General features: G+C 33.8%; 1 protein-coding gene across 1 annotated transcript in view; it reads left to right on the top strand.

Moving 5' to 3' along the window:
- LOC123691602 (homeobox protein dve-1) overlaps positions 1-18,484 on the top strand; it is a 70,649-nt gene that overhangs the window by 18,921 nt on the left and 33,244 nt on the right. Inside the window, exon 2 of the mRNA XM_045636085.1 lies at positions 16,619-16,790. Within this exon, the coding sequence (XP_045492041.1) occupies positions 16,619-16,790 (172 nt within the window). The remainder of the gene's footprint in view (positions 1-16,618; positions 16,791-18,484) is intronic.

The following is an 18,484-nucleotide window of genomic DNA, read 5'->3' as shown; positions in this document are numbered from 1 at the left end:
TCTCCTAAGGCGTCTACAGCGCCCTCCCACCAGCCGACGTTGGAAACAGCGTCGGTATCCAATCTAGCGCTTCCAGCGCCACCTGCCGCCCACGCACTCTGTGCGCCCCTTACTATTCCCTCCTACCAAATCCACTCCCACGCGCAAATAGCGCATTCCCTTATAATACCCCCACCCACGCAAGCCCCGCCTGCGACGGCGCACCCTACCGCGCCGTCTGTCGCCTCACCCTGCATAACTCCTACACAATCGGTACACAACGTACCCAGCCACTCCCACGCCTATCCCCACGCGCAATTGGCGCTTCCTACCTCACCAATCGGTTTTGTGTCGCTCCCGGGTTCCTTGTCCGTCCCCGGCCTAAAAAGTTCTGGCCGGGCTCGTAAAACCAAACACAGGTCGGTCGAGTCCTCGCAAAATGCGAAAAGGTTCAAAGCTTCCGAGTCGGGCACAGTCTCCTATACTGTGCCCCAAATACCTAAACAGGGCGGTTCGCCCCCACAGTAACCCGCCCGTATTAGCGGGCGGCGCTATCCACCTGCTGCAGGGGGCTTCCCGCCCCGATCAGCATTCCCCACGCAGCCTCCTAACGGAGGCCGCGTGTGTGAAGACCCACTCGTCGTACGAAAACCTTTATTAATTATTTGTAATTACTACTTATTGCTATTAAACATCAATTAAACTCGATAGAACTTCGATAACTGTAGGACTGAAATTTGTATTATCAGACAGCGCTTTTTCTTGATTTTTTTTCCATTATCATTACTATTTATTTATAAAATACTAGCTTTCCGCCGGCGGCTCCGCCCGCAGTTTCAAAGAAAAACTCGCATAGTTCCCGTTCCCGTGGAATTTCCGGGATAAAACCTATCCTATATTACTCGTGGATAATGAAGCTTTCGAATGGTGAAAGAATTTTTAAAATCGGTCCTGTAGTTTATGAGCCTATTCATTACAATCAAACAAACAAACAAAATTTTCCTCTTTATAATATTATATTAGTGTAGATATATTGCTGAATTTAATGCTCTTTGTTAAATATACGACAATTATTACATTTTGTTTTCAAAAACATTGTTTAAAGTGGAATAATTAAGGGTTTTTATTTTATAATTTTCGTGATTTTTCGTGATGAGTTGTTTTCTTAATAAATAAGAAGCTGTGATGTATTATTTTTTACCACTTAAGTAACTAGGTTTATATTTTATATAACAATATTTTTATGTATACAATGTTCTGTTGTCCCTTAATCCTGTTCGATACCCTTTGCCCTTCCTGTAGACATGTTTATTGTTAACTCAAATCGTTTGTATCCTATAACAGTAACTTTCCAATATCAACAAATAATTTATCACTTCATTTTATTGTTTCAATTATTTGTTCTGTGGCCTTGGCTTTATACCTACGACTTGTCTTTTAATTTTCATGTATTTATATGTTTTTTAATGTTAATTACCTATGAAATTTATTAAGTACGTGAATTGTGATTTACTTGTTTTATATTCAAGCAATTACAATGAAAAAAGCATGATACAAAATAGCTACCTAATCCATACTAAATAAATATTATAAATGCGAAAGTAACTCTGTCTGTCTGTTACTCAATCACGCCTTAACTACTGAACCAATTTGCATGAAATTTGGTATTTTGATACCCGAGAAAGGACATAGGCTACTTTTTACCCCGGGACCTAGGATAGGTTTTATCCCGGAATTCCCACGGGAATGGGAACTATGCAGCTTTTTCTTTGACTGCGCGGGCGAAGCTGCGGGTGGAATACTAGTATTCGTATATATTATTAATTATACAATTTGTTTCAGGGAAAAGAGTAGTAGCTAGTGGCTAAATAAATAAGTAGTGGTTTCTCCTTTTTTGAGTTAATTTTTGCTCCTCAATATAAATAGTTAGCCACATTTAAAATAAACTAGTCACTTTTCGCGGCTTTGACCGGGTTGATCCGGGATAAAAAATTGCGTATAATTTTCTTTCATACAAACCTCTTCCTGATAATATTATGTAGTTAGAAAAATAACAGCAAATGTATTTTTAGGTATGGAATCATTCGAGACCCAGTCTTATTTATAGCTCACGCATTTTTGTGTTTTTATCGTAATAATTCCTGAAATAAAGAAATTCGAATATTTTAAAAAGTAATCTGCAGCTACTGAAACGGCCTTGAATATAAAGTAATTTATTTGGATAAGGATTAATATAAACCGGTCGTTTAATTAACTTTTAAATTATAAAAGGTAGTTTAATATAATGACAAAACTACAATATGAGATTTTTTGAAATTTATTATAAGTCGGTACCTACCAACTTTTAATTTTTTTACTTTTTTACGTTTTTCAGGAAATAATGAATTTTATTGAATTGAATGATATTCTTAACAAACTTTCAACGTTTCAGAAACTACAATTGCAAGTAGGGATCTCTACTTTTTTTTTAAATAAAATAAGTATATATATTATATTTTCTAGGTTGGTATTTGATGACAACTAAATGCAGATCGACATCTAGGTATACCATCAAAAAGGATTTCAATTCGTAATATTAAATCGAAACATGCATATAAAAAATAAAACAATACAAGTAATAACACGAAATTAATAAGTTCAAAATTACACGCGTAACATTAATTTAACGTAAAGGTCTGCTGACATCAGCATGTCGGTTGGTATAGCATAAGTGCCTATATTTAGAATCTGTGCTGATTAAACGTTTAGAACAACGTATGTCTATGGTTTAGTCGACGTCAATTGACATTGTAACCTTTGGGACACTATCTAGTATCTGTATATCTACCGTCATTCACGCTTTCAGATTAAGATTGGTATTTTCAATTCAACGAAATAATTGATCGGAACGCTGATTTGAACCTTAGGATATTAGACCGTTTTAGATAAATATACGAATTAACGAAAGAATAAATTAAAATAATTTTAACAATTTATTGTAATTAAATGTACCTACTTACTTACATTTTTTTAGCCTTTAACAACTTTTTAAATATTTTAATACATAATAAACATATTATTATTGTTAGGTATATTGATTAATTATTTATGTGAATACAAGGTAACTGATTAAGTAGTGCAGATGTTACATTAAACAGTGTTTAAAAAAGTGCGTAGATCTGTTTATTTATGATTCAAAGCCATGTTTTCAATACTTATTATTTGTCACAATTTATTTTTATCGTGTACGATAATTACAGTATTGTAGGGGCTAGTGTTTTCGGTTAAAGCAATAGATTACGAATGATCGTACGGCTATCAACGGATGCGATAGTGGTAATAGTGGTTTCTACGTTCAGATAGATTCTCTTATCTATGGCATGGGAATTTATACGTATACTGGTTGTGGTTACGAGTTTACTATTGTTTGTTTTAACAATAATTTTTAATTAAATAAATAAAATTCATTTATTTCAGGCCACATAGCCCATATAATATTAGTTAAATCTTATCCTAGTGTTAGTATTACAATTACCTATTACCTACATACATTTACACAGTTATCCTGTTTGAAAGGAATGATCATAAACTTATTGGTACAGGTACATCGCTTTTTAAGTGCGCTTAAAAACGCCCTTCCAAATAAAAGTTTTTATTGCATTCGACAAAAACTCAAAAGCCTAAACATTCATTGTTTCTATACAAGATAGTGATAATAATTCATTATCAGTGTTTGATTTGATTTGAAATGGGATGTTACGTATTCAATAAATTTAGGTTTCGGGGAAGTCTGCTTTAAATAAGTAGGTATAATTAGATTAGGTTTTTACACTCTATGTGCATACACCTTGACGTGATCACTCAATACATCGATGCTCACATGAGAAGTACAATGCACAACAGACGGTGGCATCGCACGCACAGGTCACACGAGATCAGTCGAAACGCATCAAGTGCATTATCAAAGCTAGTCGTATATCAAAGCTCGTAGTAAAGTTCAACGCTCAAAGTGCATAATCGTAGTAATCGGACGCAGCCAAATGTCATCGACCCACTTATCTCATCCGCCATCCCTTTTACAATTACAACAACAAATGAGTAAGAGCCATGCAACGATACGCGCATCGATATTGATGCAGAGGAATAAAATCCTGTGTGAACGAACTCTAATCTCTGTTTTGTGGCTGCTTCCAGAGCCCGAGATGTACCTACGTATTGATAGATAGTCAATGAATCACGCCGATCCCAACCGAGTGTAAGTTGACTGTGGTTTGTAAACAAGAGGACGTCTATAATCGTATAGTTACGATAAAGACAACAATGAAAACAGATTAATTAAGTGAGATTGATTATGGAATGAATATTCAACGGAAGACTTCTTATAAAGCCCTCTTAGAAAATGTTCGTAAATTTTACAGCCGAAAAAACCATGCCTACGTAAAAAGGCAACGACGATCTATTTTATGAAATTGCAAAATTTGTTGTTTTCAGTGCAATAAACAAAACAAAATCGCTACCGTAATTTACTTCAAACACCAAAACAAGGTATTTCTATTTCTAGGATAACAAGATAAGTTAACTCAAATTAAGCCGAAAGGGTCGCAAAGAAGTTAGTTTATCCCGTTAATTTTTTCTAGTCATAAATAACAGATCAGGTAGAACGTATTCACAATGTCCTCGGGCGTCAAAGCTTAACTGATGATCCTATTTATGGGGATATTGTAACTGACGTAACAGTATAAACAATGGCAGGACATAGCCGGATTTCTTATTCATTGTTAGGATCATAAAATGCAGGTATACGCTACCTCACTTACAAGGAAAGATTCACTTAATTGCCTTAACAGAATCCCTCTGTTTTGAGTTCCCGACACGTTTGAAGTATAAGCAAAAACCTTGATTGTATGCTTTCCATCTTAAAACCAGATTTGTCGAATTGTTTTACGATAATTATTGTCATTTGCTGAGTTATGGTGGTACCTGTTCATATAAATTTAGTTCTTTCTGCTTAACTTAGAGTTAATAAAAAATTAAATGCATGTTCTTAATTAAATGCGATCATAAATTAGCTTAATTATTGACCATAAGATTTCATTGTAATTTTCCTTTGGTCTGAAAAATATATCAATTTACTAAAAAAAATCTAAAAGTAAAAATTAAAACAGAATACTTAAAAAAAGTTTAAATTCCCATATAATTTTGTATCTAGTGTACAAAACCTTTACAATTTACAAGCCGAATTCGTTAAAATTAAACATTACACATATTTATATAAAGTAAACCTTGATACATATTTTTAGCCGCATCAGATAACAGCTTAGTAAACTTTCCTTTAAAATATACGCATTAAACTGTTCCATATAATATTGGCAACGGTTTGATTATTAAAATATTCCAGCCTCGTGCACGGTTACTACTTTGGATAATCCATAGCAATACTAATCGATTCATTTTCTACTTTGTATCATGATTCTTTGAAACTAATATTCAGACATTCGAAGGACAGACGCACACGTCATTTCAACGTTGTATTCAATCTGTATGCACTTTACTTAGAAACTGAACTGTCGAATAATAAGTGCATTGTGTGACCGTATACGTATCAACGGGATTAGTGAGGGGAATACCTAATGTCGATAGTTCGCACTCATTACCACTTTTTCGTTACAGTTACCAACTCATTACACTACGTGAATTTTTTGCTAATTAAAGTGGAAAAAGAACGTATCCATATTAAAATTATATATAAATTTATTCATAGTCGATATCGTCTCTTAAATGTAAATAGACGCGCACTTCACATGCAAATGCGATTCGATTTACATGCGAGTTAGAGCGGGCGCGGCGCGGCTCGCTCATTGTCGCCCAGTTATTAGAGGTTAAGATCTCGGGCGGCTTCTTAATCTGCCCAATAACGGTCTATGATAAGTTTTATCGAGGTCCTGATCGAGGTCAACGACATGTGGGCATATCGACACATCGAGCGGCGGCGGGGCGCGCGCCACGCACTTCCGACGCGACGGATTTGCCGGAATCGGCGCGGGCGCATCAAAAGAGGTTGCAAAATTCGGACGGAGGCGCGCGCGCGTGAATCCATTTGAATATTATTTTTCCGTGCCGACATGGGAATGAATGCTCGACGTGGGCGACTGTGCGCAAAATGTCAACTACTCTATACTTAATTCGACCAAAATTAAAACGAAAACCCCGAGAATTTTTATAGCGCATAATCTCATCATGTAGATGCGTTCGGAGACTACGCGATGTTTTTCATGGGCATTATTAATTACGCTCGCCTCATATGAGCATCGCAAGAAGTACGATTTAATTACGAAAAAATGTCGCCTCATAATTATAAAAATAATTTTTTCGGCTCGATTCAGTGCATCTCAGTTTCGGCGAGATCGGAGCCCACACGGGTTTTCTTACTACCTACATCTCACGTTTTTGAGTAGCCGTAATATTTAAATTGCCGACATAGCTCCTGCGGGCATACCTTGCATGGGAATGCGCGACAGCGGTCGTCAAAACCCGCTTTTACCGAATGCGTCGTGCATTGTCCAAACGCATCGGCGCTAACGTCTCCATCCCTGTCTAACTCGAAGCCAATGAACCATGAAGACAAAGAGGCGTCGATGGAAAGTATGGTGACTTTTACTGGACGTTTCTTACATAAGCAAACGCATCCCGCCTAAAATTTTGCATGGATGTGTCGCGCATGCGAAAATGTAGTCTGCGGGCGCGGCGGCGGGGCTTCGGCGCAGCGCACGTACGCGACATTACCTGATGATGCATATTAATTGAAGAGGAAGTTTTGTCAACAATATCTAATGTGCTCCGCGGTCAGCCCGCGGCCCCATTGATAGCTTTTTTGTTCCCGGTGTTCCAAGTTCCTACGTTATATCCATATTGCGCCGTAGACGCTCCTTATAAAATGCATTATTGCATAATTTATGACGTACGTTGCGAATACAATAAGTATTATTCAAAGTCGATACTTCACGACTATTTCGACCGCGAGTGGGTAAACTGGGTTACTTCGATTAATCTCGGTACTCGAGTGCAAGTTAGAGATAATCATCGCTGAAGGTAATCTACCGTTGATTAATTAATGGTGTATGTATCGAGTACACCTATCTGGAGTGTTTAGAGTTTAGACTGTCGATACTGCGAACTTATAAATCCACTACACATAGATTGTGCTGGATAATAATAAAATATTTACAAGTAGGTCTTAGTACGTAAAGGCAGTCAGAGCCACAGTTACACGTGACTCGATAGAATACCATCCTTGATTATTAACTGACCGAGATTGTTTCTTATTCAACTCATTCAATTGGTAATAAAATAAAAATATTAATTATCTGATCCATACAATGCCTCAGGAATAACATTAAACGATATTATTAATCATTGAGTTATATAAAACGATTCAGATAACGACTTTAATAAAACAAAGCAATAGGCAAAAATCGATTTACGCGATTATCTAATTAGGTATCGAATTAAAATGCACAATCTTGCATTATCGTATTCCTCAAATTCGAAACAGATAATCTATTTCAATTCAAAGTAAAATGTGCGATAGTAAAATAATTCACAACTTGAAAGAGTGCGTTTCATAGAAAATCAAAAGTGATAAGTCACGTAGATCAAATGTTAAGGCAGATACGGATAACAATATGTCGATAATGTCTTAATTATAGGCGTTTATCGAATCAGCCGTGGATTACGGAGATTAACACACAGATTTCCTTTTATCGCATTAAGTGTCGGTATTTGTGCACTTTTCAAAGAGATTATGAGATTACGTATTGCGTTGTTTAATGTGATTAGGTTTTCGTGTTCAATATCCGTTTGATTAATTTATTACGTAAATATTGTATTGATTTGTAATTAATTGGTGGAAATTATTGATACATTCAAATGTGTTTTAATTTTTTTATGAGGGCTTATAAAAATGTTTGTTGTCATTAAAATTTATTTTATTTTCTTATACATATTATTTTACAGAGATGAGAAAGTGATTTTAATTTTTCTTCCAATCACTAAATTTCCAAGTATTGATGCTTGAATGTAAGATTTGAAAAAATATCGACTTTTTAAAATACTATACATGTCTTTAGATAATTATTAATTACTACTTAGTAATTAATAATAATTGAACTATGATATAATTAAGAGGATTTAATATAGATAAGCATGAATAATACTTTGTCTTTGCCTAGAAATTGCTGAGTCATCCGTTCGGGTGATAACTTTAACGGGTGATAATTATTAAAAAAAAACCTATTAGCATTAAACGTCATAGTATTTAGACTGTGCAGTAGCAAAACTAAACTGTAAAACGCTGCGACCGCGTAACGTTCTGAAGTCATTAAACGTCACACTATGTAGACCATCAGTTGCAAAACTATACTGTAAAACGTTGCGACCGCGTAACGTTCTGAAGTAATTAGACGTCACAGTATTTAGAACATACAGTAGCAAAACTAAACTGTAAAACGTTTGCTCGATGGTGTAACGTTCATGGCTCACACGCTATCCAAATTGAGTTAGCACTCTCTACCATTTGTTTCCAATTTGTTCAGTTCGACAATATGCCCTGCTGTGTTTATCCCGTACAAAAATAGTGCAAATGACACTAATTAGGAGGTTCTAGCGGACCCGTGTTAATGGATTGCTCATACTGAATTCGTTTAAGCCGCATTGAACCGTTTCGAAATTTTACACGTGAGTTTGTGAGTAATATTGTAGTTTTGTTCATTGGTGCGTTTATTTAATATAAGACCGATTTTTTGTTTTAATACCAATATGATAATACAATTATTATCGACTAAATTCCGAATGGGCTGACGATATAGTAAAAAAAGTCGTCCAGACATAATGTAGAGAGAATAATAATATTTTATTTCAAATAATAATTGTTTAATATTATAATTAAAATTACATATTTTGTTAATATAATAGGTAGGTAACTAATAAATTTCACACGAATCACGATGCAGGCCCTAGCTTGTTAATCATAAGTGAGAGATAATAAAGTAGATAAATGCATTGAAAGATAAAAACTACTCGAATATTGCATTCAATTAATAAAACGACGTTTATTAATTAATCAATATGTCACTGAATAAATACAATGTTAGGTATTCTCTTTGATAAAATTAATTTTATAGACCTCAATCAAATAGATGATAACAACCGCTTCCGTAGTCAATATTTATTGTTTTATTTAGAATGTGGGAATTAAATATATTGGTGTATATGGTCAATGAAAGATAGCTTTTATTTGCTTAAAATCGTAAATATTGTTTTGTAGATATGCGATATTAAACGTGAATATAATATCTACTTATTGACTTATTTTTACGGTGTAGTACTGGAACGTTGTTTAAAAATTCTTATACTGCATTTTTTTTTATGAAAAATTCATACTGGAATATTATTTTATTAAATGTATCAATTACTATAAGTATATACTGAACAAAATGTTATATAATTTTATCCGGATCTGAATCCGATCTCAATTTTACATAATCTGCAAAAAACTGCAAATGTTAGCACGCAAAAATGCTCTAAGTTCCAGCATCTATTAATACCTGTAAAGCACCCACTAAATACGTAAATAGAACTAATGAATTCATTAGATCATCGATAGTGGTTGTAAACGTAGGTACAACGGATGTTTGACAAGCGTTTCATAGTATGCCCTTGGAATAATGAGGGAAGCGCAGATTGCCGCGCCGCGCATAGAGAATGTCTTCGGAAAATATAACGGTGCATGTGGGAAAAGTTTCTGTTGCTTCTGCGAAGGGCTAGTATGATTAATATTCACGTGGATAAATTCAGTAGTTCAGTTGGGGCTTTCAATACATGATTGTTTATACCTATTAATCATTGGTAACGTCTGACATTGGATTGTATCCGTTTCGACGCTTGCAGTAAAGTTGCAAACGTTTGCTTTGTAAGATGGGATTAAATTATGTGTTTATTGGGAATAATACAAACTTAATTATTCAATTAAATGTAATTAATTTATAAATTAATTCATAGCTCTACATTTTACTAGTAACGCCAACGCCATTAATAATAAAATACTGTTCATTTTTTTTATGTATGTAACTCTATTTTTATAAAACCTCTATCTAACCTCCATCTTTTTAATAAAATATAATACCTTATCATTTTGTTCTTATTTTAGTTTGTATGGTAGTTGAAGTGGCATGTTTTTCCTCTCTTTAGCCACAAAAAATTCTACCCTACAGATCATCTATAAAATAATATAATTTAAACAAATAGTACTCTGAAAATGGGGATTAGACGTCTCCATTTCTAATCTAAAAGATAAATGTTGTTATCACCACATTCCGAGGTTTATTTTAAAGCTCTTTCGGCACTATAAAGTAGGCTGGATTGACATAAGGTTAGGCTTGAGCGTAGTCACTGGATTACACGAAGCCTGGCTACCGCGGGAGTGTAAACAGTATTTAGATATGTTTTAACGTGTTGTTGGGAAGTTAGACTGAAGCATAGGATGGGAAAAGAATAGAAAGAAAAATGGGAAATGAATGGAAAAAGGAAAGAACACTACTATTGGAACACTACTGTGTGTACACTAATATGTGAATATTGGACATAATATGATATGATTCGATAGTTTATGATTACTTAGTAGTAAGTACAGCTAGTGCTGCGCTCCGCGGTTTCACCCGCGTGGTTCCGTTTCTGTTGGTCTTAGCGTGATGATATATAGCCTATAGCCGTCCTCGATATATCTATCCAACACCGTAAGAATTTTTCAAATTGGATCAGTAGTTCCCGAGATTAGCGCGTTCAAACAAACAAACTCTTCAGCTTTATAATATTAGTATAGATTAAATATTACCGAACATTAGGAATACATATAACTGCTAAGATAATAATGTTCGCACACTCATAAACTAATATTGTGAATAAATTATAACACGGATCGATCTAATATTCAAATTATTAATATTTAATCGATTCACAAATACGTGTTGTTTGTTGTAAAATAATCAGAATATGCTTAATCTCAAGCAGTCCATACAATAAAAATGCTATTAAATTATCACATTTTTTTTAAATTTACATATCGAGTGGTCATAAAACTGTATGTCATAAAGTCACATAAAAGCCATAAAAATTATAAATATGGTTCAAAACGGGTCGCGTCCATGGCTCTGATGACGGCGAAATGATAACGAGAAGTAAACTAAATCAGCCATTGATAAACATAAATCCAGATTTGTTAAATATTCGTGTAACATTGCAGTGAAGTTCGGTTGATTGCTTTTTAATGATGAATGATTTTTATTAATAAACTAGCTTACCGCCCGCGGCTTCGCCCGCTTTCTCTAAAACGATTTGAGATTTAAACTATCCTATCTCTCAAGTTGGATCGAACTGCACATGGTGTGCGAATTTTATTATAATCGGTTAAGTGGTTTAGGAGTCCATTGAGGACAAACATTGTGACACGAGATTTATATATATTAAGATTTGTATGTGTTATGTGTATTCGGTTAGTAGAAATTTAGAGGAGCAATAGTATTGATGATTATATAAAAAAACAATTTTGTATAACTCTAATGTTGAAAATCGTGCTAAAATAGCATAAACTGTTTTTTTTAAATAACCATGCAATGATTTTGTTGTTTTAAATATCGCGGTTTTAAACGAATTATTATAGCAGATCAACTATATTAGAATGTTCTGCTATTATTATAAAATGGATAATTACATGTAGTTGATAACATTTTTAAATATTTATATTCGTTTGTTATTAATTTCTTAATACCCGTGTGTCACAAGTAATACTATAGATACATTTTAGGTTTCTTATCGCCGCTGTGCGTATTTTTCATATCTAAAGTAAAAACTTCCATACATGTTTGCTAAAATAGTAAGTATGTTGTATAATAGTAACGGTTACGTCATTTTATATAATATAGTAGCGATTATATTACATTTAAGTAATTACCTAAATTATGTTCTTGTAGTTTCTATTTATATTTATCATTTATACTTACGCTTTACATTCTTAGATCAATAAGTAAATGATCTAAGTTCACATTCAACTTACCTGTCTAGGTTTTAAATGCGTTATCTTTATTTCAGTTTAGGCCAGTTTATCTCTTATCAATTGCTAGTTTGTGCATAATTAAATATAAATTCTTTTTAGCTTTATTTTTAAATTAAGATACGTTAAGCTTTAAGCAGTAATCACATTTAAGTTGCTCTATTAAGCTGTTATTTTAAGGTTCGCTATTCACAATATATACAGAATCTATACATATAATAAATCTGTAGAAGGGTCAATTCTGTACATTGAAAATATTAAAAAAATAAATAGCAGGGGGTGTTACTGGATCGATACCAAACCCAAATATGTGATTAAAAAATTTTTTGTCTGTCTGTCTGTCTGTCTGTCTGTCTGTATGTGAAGACATCACGTGAAAACTACCGGTTCGATTTCGATGAAACTTGGTATAATTATACCTTATTATCCTGGGCATAAAATAGGATACTTGTTATCCCGGAAAAATACGTAGAAAAAAAATAAATCTTAATTTTTCCACGCGGACGGAGTCGCGGGCGGAAGCTAGTAAATAATAAATTGTTTAAATTCTCGCATCGTGATGATGATGAACTAACATAAAGAAATACGCAATTAGTATGTAATATGCAAAAAACATCAATTTTTTTTTGCTAAATGTTACCTACATGTAGGTTACATACCTGTAGGTTCATTCATTCAGTAACAAACATTGCAAAATTTCCAAGTTAAACAGGACCATTAAAAATGAATAAAAAATCTCCCAATTTCTTTCGAGTATTGTGTGTAGGAAAACATTGTGAGGAAACCGACATGTCTTTAGAATCAAAAGGACGACATGTTACATTCGCCAATCTACACTTGGCCAGCGTGGTGGATTATGGCCTGTACTCTCATTCGCCATTCATATCGCCCGTGTCCCAACAGTGGGAACATATTATATGAGGTGATGACGATGATGATTGTGTGTAGGTACTTTTCTTACGTAACGCTGATCTATTAAGGGCCGATTTTTTAATCCATAGTTAAAACTTATCCGCCCAATAAAGTATTACACGATAATATTAAAATGTCACCCGTAAACTGTCAAATACGGCCAAATAATACATTTTTGAAATGGTAGTTTAGTACGTTATTCGACGAATAAGTATTAACCAAGGATTGAAAAATCAGCCCTTAATGGAATAAGAAGTAAGAACACAATGATCATGTGAGGTACGCCACCGACATCGTTGACAGCTGTAGAATTAAAAGATAACTCGCATCTTACACAAATACGAGATATTCAACGTTATCTCGTATAAATAAGTGGGACATAAATAATCGTGGCTCAGTGCGATAGACAAAACGCGTAATGCCATGGTAAATGTTACTATCGTGTTTTGGTTGTTGTTTGTATGTCACCATTACGCAGCCCCTGTTCAGATAAGCATGTTCGGAGCGATCTATGTTTGATGCTACAAGATTTAGTGTGTTCAGGTTTCTAAACAATACATTTGAATTTAATTTACCTGCGTACACGCATCGATTTTCTAGTAAACTTTTGTTAGAAAAGGTCAATGTGTCTTCGTATTTGTTTAACGTCATGTTCGGAATAAAATATGTTCTAAGCTATTTCACTATTGTAGAGTCGAAATTGTTGCTAAAATGATGTTGTAGACTGTAATCTATTAAAAAGTTTAACATTTATAAAAACCCAAAATATAAATCATTTCAGTAAATAGATATATTATCTATAAAATATATATATAAAAATCTAAGCTAACTACTTACTGTTCATTTAAAGTCGATCGATCTTACGGGCAGATTGAAAATCAGCGCTGTTCAGGTGTTAAAGCCCGACAGCATGGCTGAGTCTGACCCGATTGCCATGTAAATTATCCTTTTTTTGTAATATAAGTAGTTGTTAAGTGTGTGTAACATGTGGCAATAAATATTTTTTCTTTCTTTCTTTATTTGTGGCAATGAAAGCATTTCATAATATATTGTTTGTGATTCAAGGGCGCTTAGTAGCAAGTAGCAAATCGAATACACACATATTTGTAAAGATTTCCATGCTAGTGTGTCACAATTCACAGTAGCACAAATACATTATTTAAACAACATCATGAGATAAGTTGGTAAATAGAGTAAGTGTATTATTCCTAATGATCTTACGTGACATTCGAAGATTACATTAACTGACAGCGTTGAGCCCTGTTTGCTAAAGCGGGGAAGGCGTGTTTAATTACGTATTTATAAGTTTTTCGTATTAATTATTAAATTGTTACTCGTTATGAAACAAATGCGCATAATTTTAAACGTGTATGAGGATATCTTTTTGCAAGACACCTTATTAGGGGTGATGCTTTTGGTATGATCCATCAGATATTATGACTTTTGTATGACGTTTTAATAACATAATTTGCAATTTCAAACGTTTTTGTTGACAAACATATTAACAATCGATCTGAAGTATTCATGTTTATGGCACAGTGTTGGTTGCTTTTTAACCGACTTCAAAAAAAGGAGGAGGTTCTCAATTCGGCCGGTAGTTTTTTTTATAATTATTGGATACGTGAAACAATGTTAAATAAATATGTTGTTAAGGGTGATAACACCCGAATCAATGACTCCCACGGTTTATATTTAAAATAAATATTTAAGCGGAAGCATGTTATCATAGGTAACTTATATAACAAAGAACTATTTCATTTGTTTTCGATTTGTGTCCTAACTAAGGTAGGTAAACAAAATGAGGCGATGTTTAATTTTCGGTACGCAAATTAAGAGATTTGACTTAGATTACAAATTCCCAACAATAAACAAAATACCTCATGATGCACACATAATTTATTTCTGTATAAATGTATCTAATCGACTGAAATATTATACAATTTTCAATTCATCATAGTACAAATGCAAAACAGCATCAACCTCTTCGTCCTTTCAAACGTAAGCATTTAACCCGTCCATACATTACTTATCACGAAACAAAATAAATTGTAGGTTCGGCGAACGTATCCATTGTAATTGTGGTGCTAGCCGTGATTGCAAGAGTTAACACATAATACATTACAGTTTGTGTCACAACACAATCATGCTGGGAGGACGAATCAGGCGCCGAGGAGCGTAATCTAGGTTAACAGGGGTCAAACGGCATCACAAATTCCAATATGATATTAGACAGATCTGTGGCGCGAATCGACGATTCTATGGCCTCTTATTGCCTTCCTTGTTGCAAGGGTTGCTGGCTGGCTTTTCAGTTTTGTGCATTTTGATCGATTGTCTGAAAATACGTTTTCAGACAATCAATTAAGATAAAATTGTAATCGTAATAATTAAACATTGAAAATAATAGGAAAGAGATTATTTATCGTTACAAACATTTATAAACTTTAAAACAATTGTTTACTATAATCGACATGAGAACGTATTCGGTTTCAAAAAAAAGCTCGGGTACTACGTACTTGTTTGAACTTTTTACGCGCGCTCTATGTATTCAAAATATAACATAACAATGTAAACGGTCAAAGATGAGTTATCCGTAAAAGTATGGACTTTATAAATAAACAATTTAATTATTCAAGTATTTACATAACTATTTATTTTAATAAATCAATTTAAACTACCTGTTTCCTTTACTAACGTTCACAAAGCCATATATATATTGCTCCATTCACCTTTTGCAAATTGATTAGCACAATAATTTATACGCGTCTGTCTGTCAGTGTTTTTATCTATTCTGTTTAACCTTATTAAAGCTCAGATTCGCCAATCGCCATGTTGTGGAGCCTCAATCGTTCAATGAGCGTAATCAGTGCGGCTCATGAATGCTCTGACGCAATACAAGTGTCCAATTTGAATCTCTTTGTCTTAAGTGGTTCGACTTTTCTTAGATTAGAATTTGAATTCAATATCATCATCATAAGCCATATACGTTCCCACTGCTGGGACACGGCCTTCTAAGAGAATTTGTATTATACGGTATACCTGAATTTTACAACTTAAATTACTGAAAAGAAAATGACAAAATACATGTGTATTTGTCATTCGTGGGTAGATGCAATAATATCAATAGGATATTCTTTTTTATGGTCCTCTTTGAATATATTGTCCTTTAACAACCTTATTGGCATTTGGGCCCACGTAGCTTATTATTTGAGATCACTGAAGGAAATCATTTTCCTGAAATAAAAAAGGCCACATATTACAAGTAAGTAGGTAGGTAGTCAGAAGGTCGGAACTGAACACACTACCCTAATAAAATCCATGTAATTTGAAAATTAGTTAATAACCACATTTCTTCACTCATCTATGATCTATTTATCCTATTTTTCTTTTGAATTACTTCCTTTATGATAGAGTCAAGATTCTTCATCGAAATTCATCATTTTTAAATTAAAACATATTCCATTCATTTGATGTTTAGTTTTATAGCATTCAAATGAGAAAGTTTTAAAGAGGAATTTTATATGACAGACTTGGTTTTTTTTTATTATATAAAAAAATATCACATTCCATACATATTAACTGATTTATTTCTTGTATTTTTACGTGTTCATCGTTAATTGTTTATTCAATATTCCAATATTGTTCCAGAGTCTATCATCAGAGATCCGTCGCAGCAAGACGCCGCCGCGCCGCTCGCCGGAGGAGCGCACTGTACCCCGCCCGCCCTCCGCGCCGGTCCACCACGACCGGCCGCTGCATACCCCGCATCTATCCCCTAAGAAGGAGGCCTTTAATAACATACTGAATAAGGGTATTACTGGTAAGTTGCAAGTACTCGTTTTTTTGGAGGCGTAAATATTACGAGGAAGTTAATTTATTTGTATTTAAAACATTTGATGTTATGTCGTCAAAAGGGTAGATAAAATATGTAAGCGTAGTGAAATACAGTATGTCCAATCGTCCATTGTACAAACGTGTAGGGAAATAGTTTACAAAATGTTTAATAAATTTGCAGACTATAAGGTAGGCACTAAATTAAAAAATTATATCAAATTTATGGATAATCTATGCATAGAACCACACATAGAACCCATTTAGAAAATTTACATAATTTTTCGAAAAAACTTATAATATTGCAGAAAAAATTTAAATATCGTGTTTATAATATTCGTCAAACTAATGAAAACAAACATCATAAATAAATGGATATAGGTACAATATGTTTTGAAATCATCAAATTTTACATATATTTCAATCTTTATAAGAACAGTCTATATAAAAGTTTAAAACTCAGCCATAAATTCGGCATGTTCTTCAAAACTTACGCCGGAAAGACACAGTATCAATTCGTCTATCAGTAGGATAAGTTACGATAATCTATACAAACGTCGCTGCACCGTTTATTCCTCGTCACGCGCGGTCCCCTCGCACTCTTTGTTGGACCTCATCTTGCGTTAATCTCCTCTTTAATTGATTTACTGATATCTTTCAATTCGGCCGACGTCAGTTTGGTTTGAGAATTTTAGGCGTGTTGAGTGTTGAATTATAGTCTGAGATATTTTATAGAAGCTCTATGGGAAAACACCATAAAAAAATTTAATGTGATTTTAATTCACAATATCATAATTTTGAGTTTCTGTCAAACTAAATTCAAAATTCAAAGTAGACGCGAAACAGGAAAAAGCTATTTTTTATTTAAAAAAAATTATGATATTATATTATACCTACCTAAACCACACATAAACATAGTTATTAGAAAAAAATATTTTCTGATTAATATTCATAAACGCCGAAAGGATGTTTAAAACAAATTTAATTCACGATTTAAAGTTAATGAAAGTCCTCAATAGCAGGAGCGCATACTCCATGAATTCCAAAATGACACGAATTCACAACATTGAGCGTGCGCCTTAATTCCCTACGTTGATTCCCTCCGTTATAATTTTCCATTCATTCTCTGCTCTTTATGAATCATAATCTCTAAATCTCTGATCTTTTGTCCCTGTCACTATATAGTAAATCTGTCTATGTCTATCCCTTTCGAGTTCTTTTACCCCTTAAATCTAATCCGGGACATCCCGTCTGGCCGTAAGGCGCGTACAAAGCTTAAGCCGCTCTACACACTCATACAAACGTTGCGCAACACATTCAAAAACAATCAGAACTTCTCCAAACACAGCTGCGTTATAAATAATAAGAAATTGCACGATTAAAAAAATTAAGAATGTTGCCAGTAATCTAGAGACGCAATTTCCAATCTGGGAAAAGTCATTGAATACAAAAGATATAACATTTTCCCATAAAATATTCCTTTTTGAATCGCTCGCGAACATGCGAAGTTTTTCTAAGATGTTTAACATAGATAAACATAATTTTATTTCCCTACTTATCGTTTACAAAGAGCGTTAAGCTCCGTTCGTCCGATTAGCTTTAACTATCACCTGTCATATTATACATGCAAATTTGAGTCTTAAATAAAAGGATTAAGGCTCGGTACATCGAATAAAAGATAAG

The sequence above is a fragment of the Colias croceus genome, chromosome 1 (genome assembly GCF_905220415.1).
Source record: "Colias croceus chromosome 1, ilColCroc2.1".
NCBI lineage: Eukaryota > Metazoa > Arthropoda > Insecta > Lepidoptera > Pieridae > Colias > Colias croceus.
Note: the sequence above shows the minus strand (reverse complement) of the source record. Positions and strands in the feature narration are given on the sequence as shown.